At 42.4% G+C, this 15907-nt stretch overlaps 1 protein-coding gene across 1 annotated transcript; it reads left to right on the top strand.

The window, feature by feature from the left end:
- Nucleotides 1-166: 166 nt before the first annotated feature.
- Nucleotides 167-15434, top strand: CRYM (crystallin mu). Its single transcript, XM_073362205.1, has 8 exons — nucleotides 167-488; nucleotides 1580-1730; nucleotides 2704-2766; nucleotides 8355-8456; nucleotides 9005-9188; nucleotides 12152-12273; nucleotides 12973-13057; nucleotides 13854-15434. The coding sequence occupies exons 1-8, from the start codon at nucleotides 316-318 to the stop codon at nucleotides 13916-13918; spliced, it is 945 nt and encodes a 314-aa protein (XP_073218306.1). The 5' UTR covers nucleotides 167-315; the 3' UTR covers nucleotides 13919-15434.
- The last annotated feature ends 473 nt before the right edge of the window (nucleotides 15435-15907 follow it).

Below are 15907 nucleotides of genomic sequence, written 5' to 3' on the forward strand. Positions count from 1 at the left end.
CACCCGTGACCTGTACCTATGAGATTCCCTGGCGGTGATTCCCCCCTTTCCAAGATAAGGGTCCCATGTCCATAATGATTGGGACGTGGCAGCCGGGTCACATGCCGCCGTCCGGCCCCAATACGCGAGGATGGATACTCCAGAGTGTCCCGTGTACCCACTAGGTGGAGCCCCACGCGGCACATTTGCAGCAGCCTGGCGAGGGGGGTGGCAGCGTGGGTCCCGGACAAAACTTACAGCCAAGCGGGCACAAGAGGCTGCAGCCGGAGGCGCACGAGGGTCTGTGCTGCCCGTGCGGCCCGTGTGCTGGTCACCATGAGCGCCGCGCCGCCGGTTTTCCTGGGCTCCGAGGTGGTGGAGAAGCACCTGCAGCGCGCCAGCCTCCTGGTCCCTTCGCTGGAAGCTGCCCTGGCCAATTTCTCCAGCGGCGCGGAGGGAGGCGTCGTGCAGCCCATGCGCACCGTCGTGGCGGTGCAGAAGTACAGCGGGTAAGTAGGGGTGCACGCTCCAGGGATCCCCATCACGGGCACTCCACGGGGGCCCCCCCTCTCGTCCTGAGCCAGCGTGGGGAGGGGGGGGGGAATCCCTTTCTCAGTCCCTCTCCACGGTGAGGGCTTCCTTGACTGCCCCTGCCGTGAGAGTCCCCAGTTGTGTTTGCTTAGAGAGATTTGCAGCTGGGATACTGCAATGAGAGTAACCAGGCAGGCGCCCCTCTCCTGTCATGTCCCCTACACCCGTCTATTAGTGAGCACTCGTGCAAACCGCTACAGTCTCTGAAGTGCCCGACCCAGGCTGTTGGAGCGGGGCTGTGCGCTGGAGCAGCAGGCAGCTGCGTTGGGCACCAGGCAGTTTGGTGTCCCAAATTTTCTGGTGTCCTACGCAGCTGCGTAGTTTGCGTATGGGTAAGGAGGGCCCTGGCTGATGCTTCCTTCAAACGAGTTCTGGAGCTGGCTCCAAATTGCTTTGTGCCTTTAAAATCTATGCTGAAGATCAGAGATCCAGACTGTTATAAGGTGTGCCCATTGGCCGGCACTCTGCAGTAACAGGATAAATCACTGCTATGTCTCTGCGCAGAGAGAGACAAAGCGGGACTGCTAGTGTTTCAAGGATAATAGGGGGATAATAATTAGTAGGAAAAGGAGAAGACTGTGGGTGGAATCCTGGCCTCCTCTGAGGTCAAAGGGAGTTTTGCCATTGACTTCACTAGGGCAAAGATTTCACCCTGTTAGTTCTGAACTAAAGCTGTAAATAGTCATTAACAGCGCCTGGTTAGGAGGAAAGTCAATGAGCAAACCATTAAAGTTAAACTGTACTAGAAAGCTGGGGTGAAATCTTGGCCCATTGAAGTCAATGGCAAAACTCCCATTGGGGGCAGATTGCATCCTTCTTTAGAAAACACACATTTAAATAGCCTAGAAAATGTCTCCCAATTTAGAAGTGGAGAAAAGAAAAAGTAGGGCTATAGAGAGGGTTATTTATTACATTAGAGATCAAAAGCAGTTGCTTATTAACTTCTTGCTAGTTAGCTAACAAATTATAAAATTTGATGTTAAATGTATATTTTTTTTCTCTTTCAAAGATTTTTAGGGGTCATGCCTGCTTACAGTGCAAAGGACGATGCTCTAACAACTAAACTGGTAACCTTCTATGAACACAAAAAGGATTCTTCTGTTCCCTCTCACCAAGCAACTATATTACTCTTTGACCCAAGAAATGGCTCTTTAAAAGCTGTAAGTTCAGTGTGCATTGATGCGTTCTGTTTTGTTAACAGTCTCTCAAAATCATACTTCGATTTTAGATGACATAGCTGGTGTAAATCGCCATCACTCCATTCACTTCAGTGGAGTTATGGTGATTTGTGCCAGCTGAGAATCTGGCCCTCAGTCTTGTCTGTTTCATTCTCTTTAATCTGTACTCCTTTCTTTGCTCTCTGAAACTGGTGATTTGAAGTTAAGCTGTTTATTTGAAGAAATCCCCCAACACCATGTTTAGTTGATATTTTAGGGGGAAAGAATAAATTGCCAAATATTCTGAACTGTTAAAGGCAATGCAAGTTTTACTGTTGGCCTCAGTGAGAATGGGATTGGGGGCTGTAATCGGAATTTTGGGATATTATCTTTCTTAATTAAAAATGAGGATAATGGTTTGAGAAGGGCCAGAACAGTGAAAGTGTCTGTTTCTCAGCGAGACTCCAGAATCCAGTTTCACATGATAATTGAATATATAGAGCCAGAGTCTCCGTTGTGCTCACCCTGGGTGCAGTACAAGGTAGGGGGGCACTTGATTATGGCTCTATGATTCTCTGCCTGTGCCCTGCTTCATATACATGCTTGCAATAGTCCCCAATGCTAGCCAGAGTGCAGTGTGCTCTGGCCATGCCTTCATTGCTCTGAAACACCCCCAGTACTGGGATTTCCAGGAAGTGTAGTGTAGAAATGGTTATGTTGGATCGATGCCACTGGGATGATGGCCAGTTTCCACTCACTTTGTGCTGACTGAGTATCATGAAAGGAGTGTAGCAGGGAAGAGAATCTGCCAATTTTACACAGAATATATTTGCAAGTGTTGCATTAATAATCATCTTCTCTCAGGTTTTCCTTGTCCCTTCACATGATAGTGAAGCACTAATTCACACATGGAGAAAGCAGCTGGCATTATGTTTTCAGTGTTCATTTCAGTCTATTTGATTTTCTTCTTTAAAAGGTCATGGATGGCAGTGTCATTACAGCAAAACGAACTGCTGCAGTTTCCGCAATAGCTACCAAGGTAGGTCTGATGCTTTATAAAGTGGTTTCAACCTGGATTTGTGCAGGAAATGGCCCAACTTGATTATTATGCACACTGTGTAAAGAGTTTTCACTTTGGATGGGCTATCACCAGCAGGAGAGTGAATTTGTGTGGGGGGGTGGAGGGTGAGAAAACCTGGATTTGTGCTGGAAATGGCCCAACCTGATGATCACTTTAGATAAGCTATTACCAGCAGGACAGTGGGGTGGGAGGAGGTATTGTTTCATATTCTCTGTGTGTATATAAAGTCTGCTGCAGTTTCCACGGTATGCATCCGATGAAGTGAGCTGTAGCTCACGAAAGCTCATGCTCAAATAAATTGGTTAGTCTCTAAGGTGCCACAAGTACTCCTTTTCTTTTTATAAAGTGGGTTGAAGTAGATTATTGGTGTGTGACGAGGCAATCCTTCCTCGGGTGCCCTCCTGCAGCATGCTGCTGCACGACCCATGAACCTGCCACAGTTATCCCTTTCTTCCAGAGTCCCCAGTAACTCCAGGCAATCTTTCCAGGTACCAATACCCTTTCCAGCATTTATTTATTACAAGAGTCCCAAAACTGTAATCCAGAATTCCTCAACACAGTCCAAATTCCCCTGTTCCACAGTTCAGCCAATCTTTCAAGTCACAACAGTTCATGAACACACCAAGTGCAGCCCTTATGTCTCTCACTATGCTCAGGCTCTCAGGTACAGCTCCAGCATCTCTCACCATGCCTCATCCTAGCCCCTCAACCTGGGTTGCTTCTCTGCCCTGTTTCATTCTCAGGTCTGGCTCTGACTCTCACCTGGAGACATCAGCAAGCTCACCCCTACATCCTCCGCCAGCCTTTAGCCCTCTCTGGTCTTTCAGCCAGCAGGTGTCTCCTTCTGCCACTCTCAGCCTTCAGCCCTCTCTATCCATGGCTCTCTGGCCTGGGGAAACTTGTATGCGATTCCTCAACTGCCTTTCACTTTCACTGGCCTCATCTGGCTCACTGCTCAACACGGAACTCACAGCTCCTTCCTTCAGGGGCAGCCCAGCTCTGCCCTCAGCCTCTGGACTCTCTCTTGCCTTTGGGCTGTCTCTCATAACTCCCAGGAGCAGTCTCGCCCTCCTCATTACACCAAACTAGGGCACACCTGGACTGGAACAGGAGAGCTGGGCCAGTTGTCCTGTGACATGGTGTCATATAAAATAGCTTAGAGGTCAGATGCAAATGCGATATAAGAGCCTTTCAATCCATGACTGTTCTCTTTAATCATAGGTCAGTACTAGATTTATGACAATGTTCAATCCTCAAAGAAAAGCCTAAAACTTGGTTGTTCCTGTTTTAATTTGGAGGGAGTTGTGTAGAGTCAAATAGTTTAAGGCCAGAAGGGACCACCAGATCATCTAGTCAGACCTCTTGCACATCACAGGCCACTAGCTCCACCCAGTTAACCCAGTATTGAGCCCAATAACCTGAATTAGACTAAACTATTGTGTACCATAGACAGCAAATAGGAGGGACCAATGTGAACCAATGACCTAGCCCTCTGCAATAGCAGGGAATTGATTAGGTGAGCTATCCGAGATGATCCTAGTAAGTCACATGTCGCAGAGGAAAGCAAATAACCACCAAGGTCCCTGCCAATATGACCTGGGGAAAATTCCTTTCCAACCTAAAATGGCAATTGGTATGACCGTGAAAATGTGAGCAAGACCCACCAGCCAAGCATCTGAGGGAGAATTTTTCTGTCCCACCCTGTCTGGTGATGCCAGCTGTGCCATCTCCAATGCTTTAAAGGAAGGAGAACCACCCCGCAGAATACAACAGGGAAAAAATCCTTCCTAACCCCTACAGGTGACCAACTGAAGCCCTGCATCATGAGATTTAGGAACATAGGACTGGAAGGGACCCCCTTTGCCATCGAGCCCAACCCCCATCACTGCACGCAATGCCATCATATAGTCCCACTCAAAAATTTTTAAGCTCTATTTTCAGACTAATTAGGTTGTTTACCAAAACAACTTCTATTGGGAGGCTGTTTCAAAACCTCATTCTTCAGAAGATTACAAACTTTCTTCTAACTTCCATCCTAAATTTAGTCATGACCAGTTTGTACCCATTTCTTCTTGTGCCAACATTTTCCTTTAACCTAAATAGCTCTTCTCCCTACCTGTTGTTTATCTTCCGATGTCTTCATAGAGAGTAATCCTATCCTCTCTCATCCTTCATTTTGCCAGACTAAACAAGCCAAGCTCTTCCAGTGTCCTCTCATAAGATACGTCCTCCATTCCCCTGATCACGTAGTAGCTCTTCTCTGCACCTGTTCCAGTTTATGGTCATCTTTCTTGAACATGAGTAAACAGATTTGTACACAGTATTCCAAATTAGGTCTTACTAATGCCTTGTACTATTACATTAATACTTCCCTATCTTTACTGGAAATACTCTTCAGTGTATACATGAATGATATGTGCAGAAATTTGCGTACGCTGATGGTTTGGCACTCGCCACTTAGGCCCATAGCTTTAAAAAACTTGAAGTGACCCTTAGATCTGACCTTAAGCGGATGGAGAAATACTTTCAAAAGTGGCAGCTGAGACCAAATCCAAGCAAATTGGTAGTCTCTACTTTCCACTTTGACAATAGAATTGCACAAAACACTCTTAACTGTCAAGTTTCATGGTGAAACTGTGCATTATGACCCAATGCCAACATATTTTGGTGGCATTTTTGACTGCACACTGACCTTTCATGACCACCTCAAGAAAGTAGCCTCGAAAGTGAAAACTCATGTAAATATTATTTAAAAGTTAGTGGGAACACACTGGGGATCAACTGCCCTGGTTCTAGGAACATTGGCCTTGGCCCTTGTGTACTCAGTTGCAGAGTATTGTGTCCTGGTGTCAACAAGAAGCTGCCATACCCAGCTTGTGGAGAGGCAGCTGAATCAGACCATGCGAATCATCATGGAAACTTTAAAATCAACACCTCTACTGTGGCTTTCTGTGTTAACAAACATCGAACCTCCAGCTGTCCGTTGAGATGTAGCCACAGCACAAGAATTTAAATGTGCCAAAGACTATGCGGAACCTCCCATCTGGCAGGTTATGGATTACATAACCCCATCATGCCTGAAATTGTGAAAGTTACTATGGACCACACTTGACCACTTCTAGTCTCTAGATTTGGCTAGGGAATGGCAAAGTGTCTGGACCTCATCTGCTGTTCCAAACAAGCACATTATTACTGACCCAACAAACTGCCTCCCCGGTTTCGACCTGCCAGACAGATTTGGGACCTCATTGACCCACATCCAAACAAACAGAGGAAGATGTAGTTACTTGATGCACAAGTGGAAAATCAAAGACGATGTTTCACGTGACTACAGTGAGAACATCCAAACCAATGAACACATCATAACGCAATGCCCCAAATGATATCCACAGTATCACAGATTTCAGAGTAACAGCCGTGTTAGTCTGTATTTGCAAAAAGAAAAGGAGGACTTGTGGCACCTTAGAGACTAACCAATTTATTTGAGCATAAGCTTTCGTGAGCTACAGCTCACTTCATCGGATGCATCCGATGAAGTGAGCTGTAGCTCATGAAAGCTTATGCTCAAATAAATTGGTTAGTCTCTAAGGTGCCACAAGTCCTCCTTTTCTTTCAGCTTATAGCAGAAATTCTTATTATTGGTTCTTATGTTCATGACCTTGCACTTTTAAATTTCATCTCATTTCTATTACTCCAGGTCATCAGTGTCATCCAATTCTTCCTGTATAAAATTCCAGTCCTCCTGTGTATTGACAATGCCTCCTAACTTCGTGTTTTCAGTAAATTTTACTAGCACCTTCCTACTTTTTGTGTCAAAGTCATAAGTCCCAAGTCTGATCCTTTAGGAACTCTGCTAGGAACCTCCCTTCAGCCCAATTGTTCTTTCAACACAACCATTTGTCTTCTCCCCTTTTGCCAGTTTCTTAACCTCCTTAAAGTTACCCTAATCCCCATCTTCTTCAGCTAAATTACTAATTTTCAGTGTGTATGAAATGCCTTACTGAAGGCCAGATTAGATCTACTTCATTTTCTTATTTAAAAAATCAGTTATTTTATCAAAGAAAGGTATTTATGCTTGTATTGTATGTGATATGGGAGCGATTCATTCTGTGCATTGTTCTGAGAATATATTGGAGTGTTTTTGCTTAGCGATTTTTTTGTTGCCTTATGTATGCACCTATAGGGCTTTGGGTAAGTGCAATGATAAATTAAAACTGATTAGACTACACAGCCTCTTCCCCAGTCTGGCCACTATGCCACTCCACATAACTTCAAATTCAAAGTAGGAATATTAATTCAAATAAATCTTTAAATACTAATTTAAAAATGTTTGTGTGGTCTGTTAATGCTGGGAATAAAGTAGATGACCCTTCTGAGGCCATCAGTTTGAAGGAAAGATTTAGTCTTCCAAGCCCTAGAATGAAGAAGATGGCAGATTTGATAAGTGCTAAATTTCCTGGCCCACTAACTCTCCTGCTTTAGACTGAAGACTAGATTCTATTCTCAAGTACATCAGTTTTATACTGATGTAATTCAGCCCAAATCAGTGGAGTTACAGCCAACACAGAAGTGAGTATCTATCCCCAAGAGCCACTCTATTTGGAAGGGAGAAGAAGCGAACAATGAATTCCTGAGATGTTGGACTGTAGGGCTACTCTCAGCTCCGACCTTCCCCGCTTATAACCAGATCCTGAAGATTTTATACAGGCAAAGCTCCAGTGACTTCAAAGGTGCTCTGCCTGTATTAGAACTTCCAGATCAGACCCTTATGTGTCATCTGCTGCTCTGTGAGATTTTCAGGACTGTTTGAGCCCAGCTTTCAGTTGTCATCTTGTCCTCTTTATGGCAGTTCCTCTTCAATAAGACAATGCTTTTATGTAGGGAACTTTTGAAATCAGTGCTACAGAGTCGGTGTAATAAACATCGAAGTGGGCTCTTAGCTTTGAAAAATCTGCTGGATGAGAATTTTTTATTTCTTTGCAGCAGTCAGTTCAACAGGCATTGAAAGCACATATAGTTCAAAGGCTCCGAATACACAAGTGGCTATAACAAATGCACAAACAATAAATGCAGGTGGCTGGGGCTAGATTCAAACATCCCTTTTATTCCCTCCCCAGTTCCTGGTGAACCACAGAAGATGATTAAACAGGGAAATTCAGAGCTACCAGAGGAGTGAATTTTAAGTCTTGAGCCTCAAGCCACCCTTGTTCGTAAATATTGACTGGTGAACACATACCCTGTTCTTAGGGAAGTTCATCTATCTGAAGTGCTCTAAATCAGGGATGCCAAACAGTAAATAGATAGATGTAGCTACATCAGTACAAATGCAAAAGTGCAAATTGAATCAAGCCCACAAAAGTTTCTTTTAGGGATCAATGACCCCCCTGTAAAAAGTTTAAAAATAAACTCTCCAGTGTAAATGTGTCTCTCCAGTGTAAATATGCCTAAGATTGAGGTGTTTTAATTTAAAAAGCGGATCACCATCACAACTGTGTTTCTTCCATGACTACTGTCATTGATTTCTTTTCTGACTTGATATATTTTAGTTCTTAATGCCAGCTGATGCAGAAGTGCTGTGCATTCTAGGAGCTGGTGTTCAAGCCTATAGCCATTATGAGATCTTCACGGAGCAGTTCTCATTTAAAGAGGTAAGCCAAGGAATGCATCTCAAAGGAGAAGATTTATTTTTCTCAATTATTTTTCAGTAACACCAATAACAAATAATGTATATAATAACCAATAAAGTTGTATCTAATGGCTTGAGCATATTTCAATAAAATGTCTCTAGAGAACATAACACTTCTATAGCCTTTCCTCCTCCCATCTCAAAGCATTTTAATAACACATGCTTGAAACAAAGTCAAGTTTCAGACTTACTCTTCTCTAATTGAGACAATCCTACCATATATAAATTTCTTGGACAAGCTTCCTGCAGCCTTGATCAGTTCAGATTTTCTATTTAAAGTGTATTTTATAAATATAAAGATGCCATGAACTGTTATACTAGCATTGCAAGATAATCATGAAGGTGTACGAGCCCAGACACAAAATCTACTCTCCTGTTCTTTGCCAGGATGAGTAATGATAATGAAGAAAACTCATTGAGCATTTTAAAATAAGTGCTTGTTTGGGAATTTTGCAAGGATGGGTTACTCATATTATATAATCTCTACATGCTTTCCATGTTGCTTTGCAGGTCAGGATATGGAATCGCACTAAGGAGAATGCTGTGAAGTTTGCTCGCTCAGTTAGGGGTCCAGTGCAGGTTTGCTCCTCTGCTCAGGAGGCTGTCACCGGAGCTGATGTGATTATAACAGTCACCATGGCAACAATGCCAATTTTATTTGGAGAGTGGATAAAACCAGGTGCCCATATCAACGGTATGCCAGACTCTCATTGATTGTGGGGTTTCTCTGCTATTATTTATCATTATTATTTTATTTAGCTCTGATGTGCTCAGTGTGGTGCTGTATAATACTCACAAAGATGGTCTGTGCCCAGACTGGTCTAGATTTCTCAGAATAATCACTTCTCCTCTTTGAGCACGGTCCTGCTGGGTGTCTGGATTCAGTTCTATATAGGGACTCTGCTATTGTATGTTTGAGCAGCAGGTAATCTCATCTTTGCTTTTGTGGCCACCAAGGTGTGGCCTTGATATCCTTTTAATCTTAGATTTAAACAACACCTTAGAAACATGTTCCCAAAGTGATTTTTTAGTAGCACTACTTTTTCCCTGGTATTTATCAACCTTTCTATTGCCCTGTTTTACAAACTCCTTAATTTCTTTTTTGGGGCTGAATCCCTTTGATCTCAGTGAGAGTTTTGCCTGAGTTAAGAACTGTGTAAAAACTGAGAGAACCCCAGGATTTGGTCCCTTCGCTGTGTTCTTTTTTTTAATTGTGTTTTCTGGTGATGATGTTGCTGCCCTAGCATACAGAGCCCCTGGGCTCCTTGGCATTTATTTACATTAATTAATTTGGACCTGGTTCAGATGACCTTGTGCACTTTCCAAGTGGTCTGGTAATGAGACAAAGGCAACTTGTAAGAGAGGACAATATAAAGGAAGTTCCCACATTTGAAAAGCACCCCACCAGTTTTTCAAACTTAGTTTAATTCTTTGTCAGTGATGTTGTTATCTATGCTGTCTCACAGCTGAGGCAAGGCATACACAAAGACCACCTCTCCTTGTTTGTTCCCAGAGGCATTCCTACTGCATGAGGCATTGAGACAACACTGGAGTTCTCACATCCCTACTGTCTGTAAAGTTGTATAGGAGAATTGTTTTACCCTTCATACTATTATTATTTGTGTTTATCTGTACAAAAGAAGTTGCTAGGAGTTTTACTTTTTTTTTTTTTAATGATAAGCCTTTGTTCGCAAAACTGTTTCGGTAAGTAAAGATCTGTAAATGGGCTCCAATTGTACTGCTTCCAAAGTCACAAGAAAAGAATGGAAACTGCCGATTTAGAAATCGCAGATGATAATGTTCAGTCGTCGGTCTGCACGCACAATTCTCTGCAGCAAAGTGCTTCTTTGGTTCTGATATAATAAGGATAAGTGAGGGATCTTTTAATTGCATTTCTCTCTACAGGCACGTAACATCAAGACAGTCTGGATCAAAAACACTTAATAAAAAAGAATTATGAAATCCAAGGCTTTTGCAAATGAATTGAGGAGAGGGAAGTGGAGAGGGGCAAGAGATAATAGGAAAGGGGGGGAGGGAGGAATTGTGTCATTTACCTTAGATATCCACATCCTGCTGAGGAGGATGTTACAATCACAACATCCAGCAGGGCTTTGTCAGGAGCAGCAGGAAGAGGGTGAAGAACAGAAGAAGGGCTGATAGGATAAGAGAGGATATGATACAGCAGCATAGCACCAGCCAAGCCTGTTCTTGGACAGCTACCAAACTATAGTACAGTGTGGTTGTTTGTTAGTTAAACAACTTTATAAATACGCGTGTTATTCGAGAAAGGGTTGGGCTTGGCAGCCTTAGAGACTGAAGATCTATGATTTATGATGAAAAGCACTATATGAGCACTAAGTACTTTTATTATCTGTAGCAGAGATACAGTGTAGGCAGTGACAGGGTGAGCTTCCCTATGTCGCCGCGCCTTGTCAGACTCGCCCTAAAGGGCGAAAGGGTAGCTGAGTCACTGTTGTACATCTGTCCTTGGTGCTAACCAAGCACTTGGCTTATCTGGTTTTGTATTAGTTTGTTAATGTCTTTGCCTGGTGTGAGATGGGCGGGCGGACACTGTGAGAATGGGAACAAGCTGGACACGGATAAAGCTCTTAGGCCAAACTGGGGAATGCACCTGTGTAACAAATAACATATTTTGCTCAAGGAGTTGCAGGTTTATTGGCAGATATTTCACTGTGATTACTTTGTAAATGCTATGCAGAGCTCTACCTCCCTTTCTCTGCCTCCACTATGACCTCTCCTCTTTGGCTAAGCCTTCCAGAGGAGTAGAGATGTAAGCAGGAGGGCCAAGCATAAGAGGAAAAGGCTGTCTAACGACAAATGCAAACAAAGAATTCTGCTCCCCCTTGTGAGTTCACCCTGCCATTGTGGATTTGCTCCCACATGAGTTTTATTTTTCTGTTAGCAGCCTGATCCTACAAGGCAGGGGTGGCCAGTCTGAGCCTGAGAAGGATCCAGAATTTGCCAATGTACAGCCCTGCCGATCAGCACCTCCCCCTCTCTCCTGCCCGCCGTGATCAGCTGTTTTGCAATGTACAGGAGGCTCTGGGATGGAGTGGGGAGGAGCAAGGTTGCAGCAGGCTCAGAGGAGGGGGCAGGAAAGGGCAGGGGAAAGTTGGCACCTGTAGCTCCAGCCCCGGAGTCAGCACCTATGCAAGGAGCTGCATATTAACTTCTGAAGAGCCGCATGCAGCTTCGGAGCCACAGGTTAGCCGCCCCTGCTACAAGGGGACTCATTGATTTCAGTGGTCCTGGTCGTGTTTTCACGGAATACAAGGATTTCAGTGTGAGTAGGATTAGACCCAATGAGGGCTGAGGGTGCTCAGCAGACATAACAGGAACTCAGCACTTTGGAGGATTGGACCCTAAGGGCTTTGACATCAATGGGAGTAGAAGGTGCTAAGCAGGATCAAGCCCTAGATGCATGATGAATGGAGAGAAGCCCAGGACTTTCCCTAGTCAATCAGGCTGTTCTTGTTCTGTATCAGTGAACTTGTCCTCGGTTAATTTCAGGCTGCTTCTGCGTAAGTGACAACACTGCTGTGGAAAGGCATTATTCACCTCTGTTGAACAAGAAATGTGTTCTGTTGAATCCATTTTAAATATTTCTCTCTGAAGTTAATCACTTTTATCTTTTAGCTGTTGGGGCAAGCAGACCAGACTGGAGAGAGCTGAATGATGAAGTGATGAAGAATTCTGTCCTATATGTGGATTCTCGAGAGGCTGCTCTGAATGAATCAGGAGATGTTATATTATCAAGGGTAAGTCTTTCTTAAATGCTAGAGCTTCTCCCCTCGAGTGCTACTTTTGCACTGTGCCATTTCTCATTGCTTTCAGATCCGTCCTGTATTAGATCTACACTTAAAAATGTTTAATGTTTAAAAAATGATTCTAAATCTTTCACTTTCATCCCAGAAGATCCCAAAGCAATTTATATATGATGGGACAAATTCTGCTCTGTTGCACCTATGTATCCCCATGATATATGTTTCAGCATAATTAAATTGGAACTGTCTCTAATGTGTGGAGGCCAGCAGTCAAACAGATGTCTGTCACACTGCACAAAATTGAGGAGAGGGGACCTTTTGTCATGCCCTTACACAAAGTGCCATTGGATTTTTTTTAATGTCCACACATAGCAGACAGGGCTTTCATTTTTAAGATTTCATCTGCAAAACCAGCACACTGTAAACTACATAGAAGTCAATTTATCTTTGTCAGCAAGGTAACAGGTCAATCATTTTGGGTAATAAAATTCAGGCAGATATTTTTCTCTGAAAGCCATGTTATTCTTCTGGAATTTCTGTCCAGTTTCTACATTACTTGACCTAACAATGATCTGTTTTACTAGTTACAGAACCTTTCAAATTTTTTGTCTTCTCTTTCTTTTAAAATCACTCAAAACCAAGTTTATTTCTCTTGATGGCCATATCAAGCCTAAACGTGCATTTGTTTCACAGGCAGAGATTTTTGCCGAGCTGGGAGAGGTAGTGAAGGGGACAAAACCAGCCTTGCCTGAGAAAACAACAGTGTTCAAATCTCTGGGTAAGAACAAGCCCCTCCTATGTGTAAATCTGATGAGGAAAAATGCCTTTTTATTTATTGGTTTCAGACTAGCAGCCGTGTTAGTCTGTATCCGTAAAAAGAAAAGGAGTACTTGTGGCACCTTAGACTAACAAATTTATTAGAGCATAAGCTTTCGTGAGCTACAGCTCCCTCTTGCATGGGAAAGTTGATGATCTTCAAAGCTGCTGTCCCACCACACACTACAGAGGACAGTAGCTACAGTATAAGATGAGTATTTTCCCTCCTTTCTCAATGTAACAAGGCTGATAAAATCAAAATTGAAAGGAAAGCAAACATGACAGAAAATTACATTGTCCATTTTGTTTAAGTTCCATTTACTCAACTCATGACTACATTGTTTACTAACATAACTTCAACCAGAACGTCCTACCCTGATGCCGCTGAAGTCTGTTTGATGTGAAGGTGATGTGACAAAGAAGTGCATTATTGAAAGCGATCAGAACACTGGATTACCATGGTCAAAGTAGAATGACCTAATAGCAAGGATCCATTGGTTCCAGTTGTGGTAGCTTTTACAGCATGGATACATGTCCAATGGGAATTGGATTGAAACTAATAAACTTCTTTCACACAAGGCACCTAGCAGCTATCTGATGGTGATAACTTCTTGTCATTATCAGTCTGGTGTCCTAGATTGCAGTGTGAAAGATTCTCTAGTCCATTGTCTAGTCATTCTGCTTCCCTGTGAAGTTAAATTATTTAATTCAACCAAAGTATTGGTTGTAGGTGATTTTAATTTTGTTATATATTTCAGGGATCGCAATTGAAGACACTGTGGCAGCAAAATTAGTTTATGATTCCTGGTCAGCTGGTAACTAAAACGAAGAGCCTGCAATACTAAGAAGGACAAAATAATATAAAGAAAATGGTTCATACCTAGTTTTCTTGTACCATTTCTTTATAAGAAAAGGAAATAATTCCATAGGGAATATAATACTTTATAACTTTCAATAGTCAATATTAAAATTACAACATATATAGCATTTGCTTTTATTCTTTAATATCAAATATCTAATGTTTGTGAAGTTACTAACAAATGTATTTCTGTGCATTTTGATATCCTTTGGAATAAACCACTTTTGCTTCCTAATGTACAATAGCTAGCAGAAAAACTGTGTGCAGATTTCATGTCTGTGGAGTGCTAATTGGTGCTGTGGTAAAATGCACTAGTGTGGAACTGTAGTTTAAATCTGGTATCATGTCACTAGTGATAGCTGTCTCACTTTAAATCCCAGTGGGACAGTTCTCAGCATGATGAAACCACCATCATTCAGACATCTATCCATCCGGTCTCTGGAAAGGCCTGAATCTGAAATGCTGTAGGTTACAGTTAGAGTGTGTTAATCAAAAAGACTAAATAGTTCAGTGCCTTTCTATGCTGGGACTTAGTATTATCAGTTTATGATGGTCATGAGATTCACCCAAAACTTAAGCGTTAAACAGTTTTTTCTTTAAAAATAAATAAATAATATTTCACATATTCTTTTGGGAGATTTCCTGATTTAATATGTTCATAAATTCTCTACTAAGGCTCTCTTAGGTTAGAGTCATGCTGACTTATTTCAGTGGGATAAACTTCTTTCCAGTGTGAAGACAAACCTTTTCAGTGCTGAGGTTTGTTTGTGTCTTGAGTAGATGAGTGGACTGGTAATCATGCTTTTAGCCATCTGAGCATTGCTTTAAAGGAGCCACTGTGATCCTTTCTTGACAGGGGAACCAAGGGTGACATGCTAGGTAAAGAAAAGTTCCTGTTCTATGCAAACAACCTAACTGTTTTGCATAGACTGCACATCTGTTAATAGATGTCTCTTGCCTTGGGAAAGAGTTCTGAGCTTGGGCTGTATTTGTGCCATATAAAATTGTTTGTATCTACGTTTTATACCATGCAGGTCATTAAATATTTCTTCATTCCATGGGGATGTATATAGCACAGTCATTTGTAATGTTGCTAGTACAGTATAGAGAAGCAATAGACAGGAGGTACAGTAGAATGTATTGTTAAATCTCTGGGTGGTGCATGAGTAAATTTATAAAGAGAATTATGGGCAAAAGTCACAGGTGACATAATTTGTGTGCAAGTTACCAAGCCTTTTGTAAACTCGTCAGAAAATCGGAGTAAATTGCATATTTAGCATTGAGGGGGTAACAAACCCATAAATCTTTTGGGTCAAATGATGCTCTCTTTTACAGGGGTGCAAAATCCAGAGTAATTCCACTGACTTTTTACTGGCATAAGTGAATGCAGAATTTGTCCTCTTAACCTTTGCATTTTTAAATTGTAATTATGTGACCTTAAAAATTCTGTTATGAAAAAATTAACATTTAATGTACTGAATATTTTGAAATCTGTGCATTCATTTAGCAGTGGTGGACTAACAACACTGGGATGATCCAAGTGTAACATGGGCTACCAGAGTGAGTTTCCACACATAACTCTGGCAAAACAGTAATATCATCTAGCAACACTGCTATCCCAGTGCTATGCCTCTCTTGAACAAGGATTACAGTTCTGGCCAGACTGAGTAATGTTTTGAGATGGGGAACTAATGGGGACTGAAATGAGAACCCCAAATGGTTCATTTCCACATGTGAAATAAGCCAGCCTTTGTGTTTGGTTCTCTGAAGGTGGAACAGTTTATGCACTAACTCGCTGCCCAGTGTTTTATTCTGATGTCTGAAAATAAAAAATGAGATGGATCCAATCAAAGGACTTGATCCTGACCACCTGGAATTTCCATTGGCTTCAGTGGGAAAAGCAGGTGCTCAGAGCCAGGCTCCAAAGCTCCACAACTGGACATTTCTAAACTT

Source organism: Lepidochelys kempii, chromosome 10 (assembly GCF_965140265.1).
Source record: "Lepidochelys kempii isolate rLepKem1 chromosome 10, rLepKem1.hap2, whole genome shotgun sequence".
Classification (NCBI taxonomy): Eukaryota; Metazoa; Chordata; order Testudines; family Cheloniidae; genus Lepidochelys; species Lepidochelys kempii.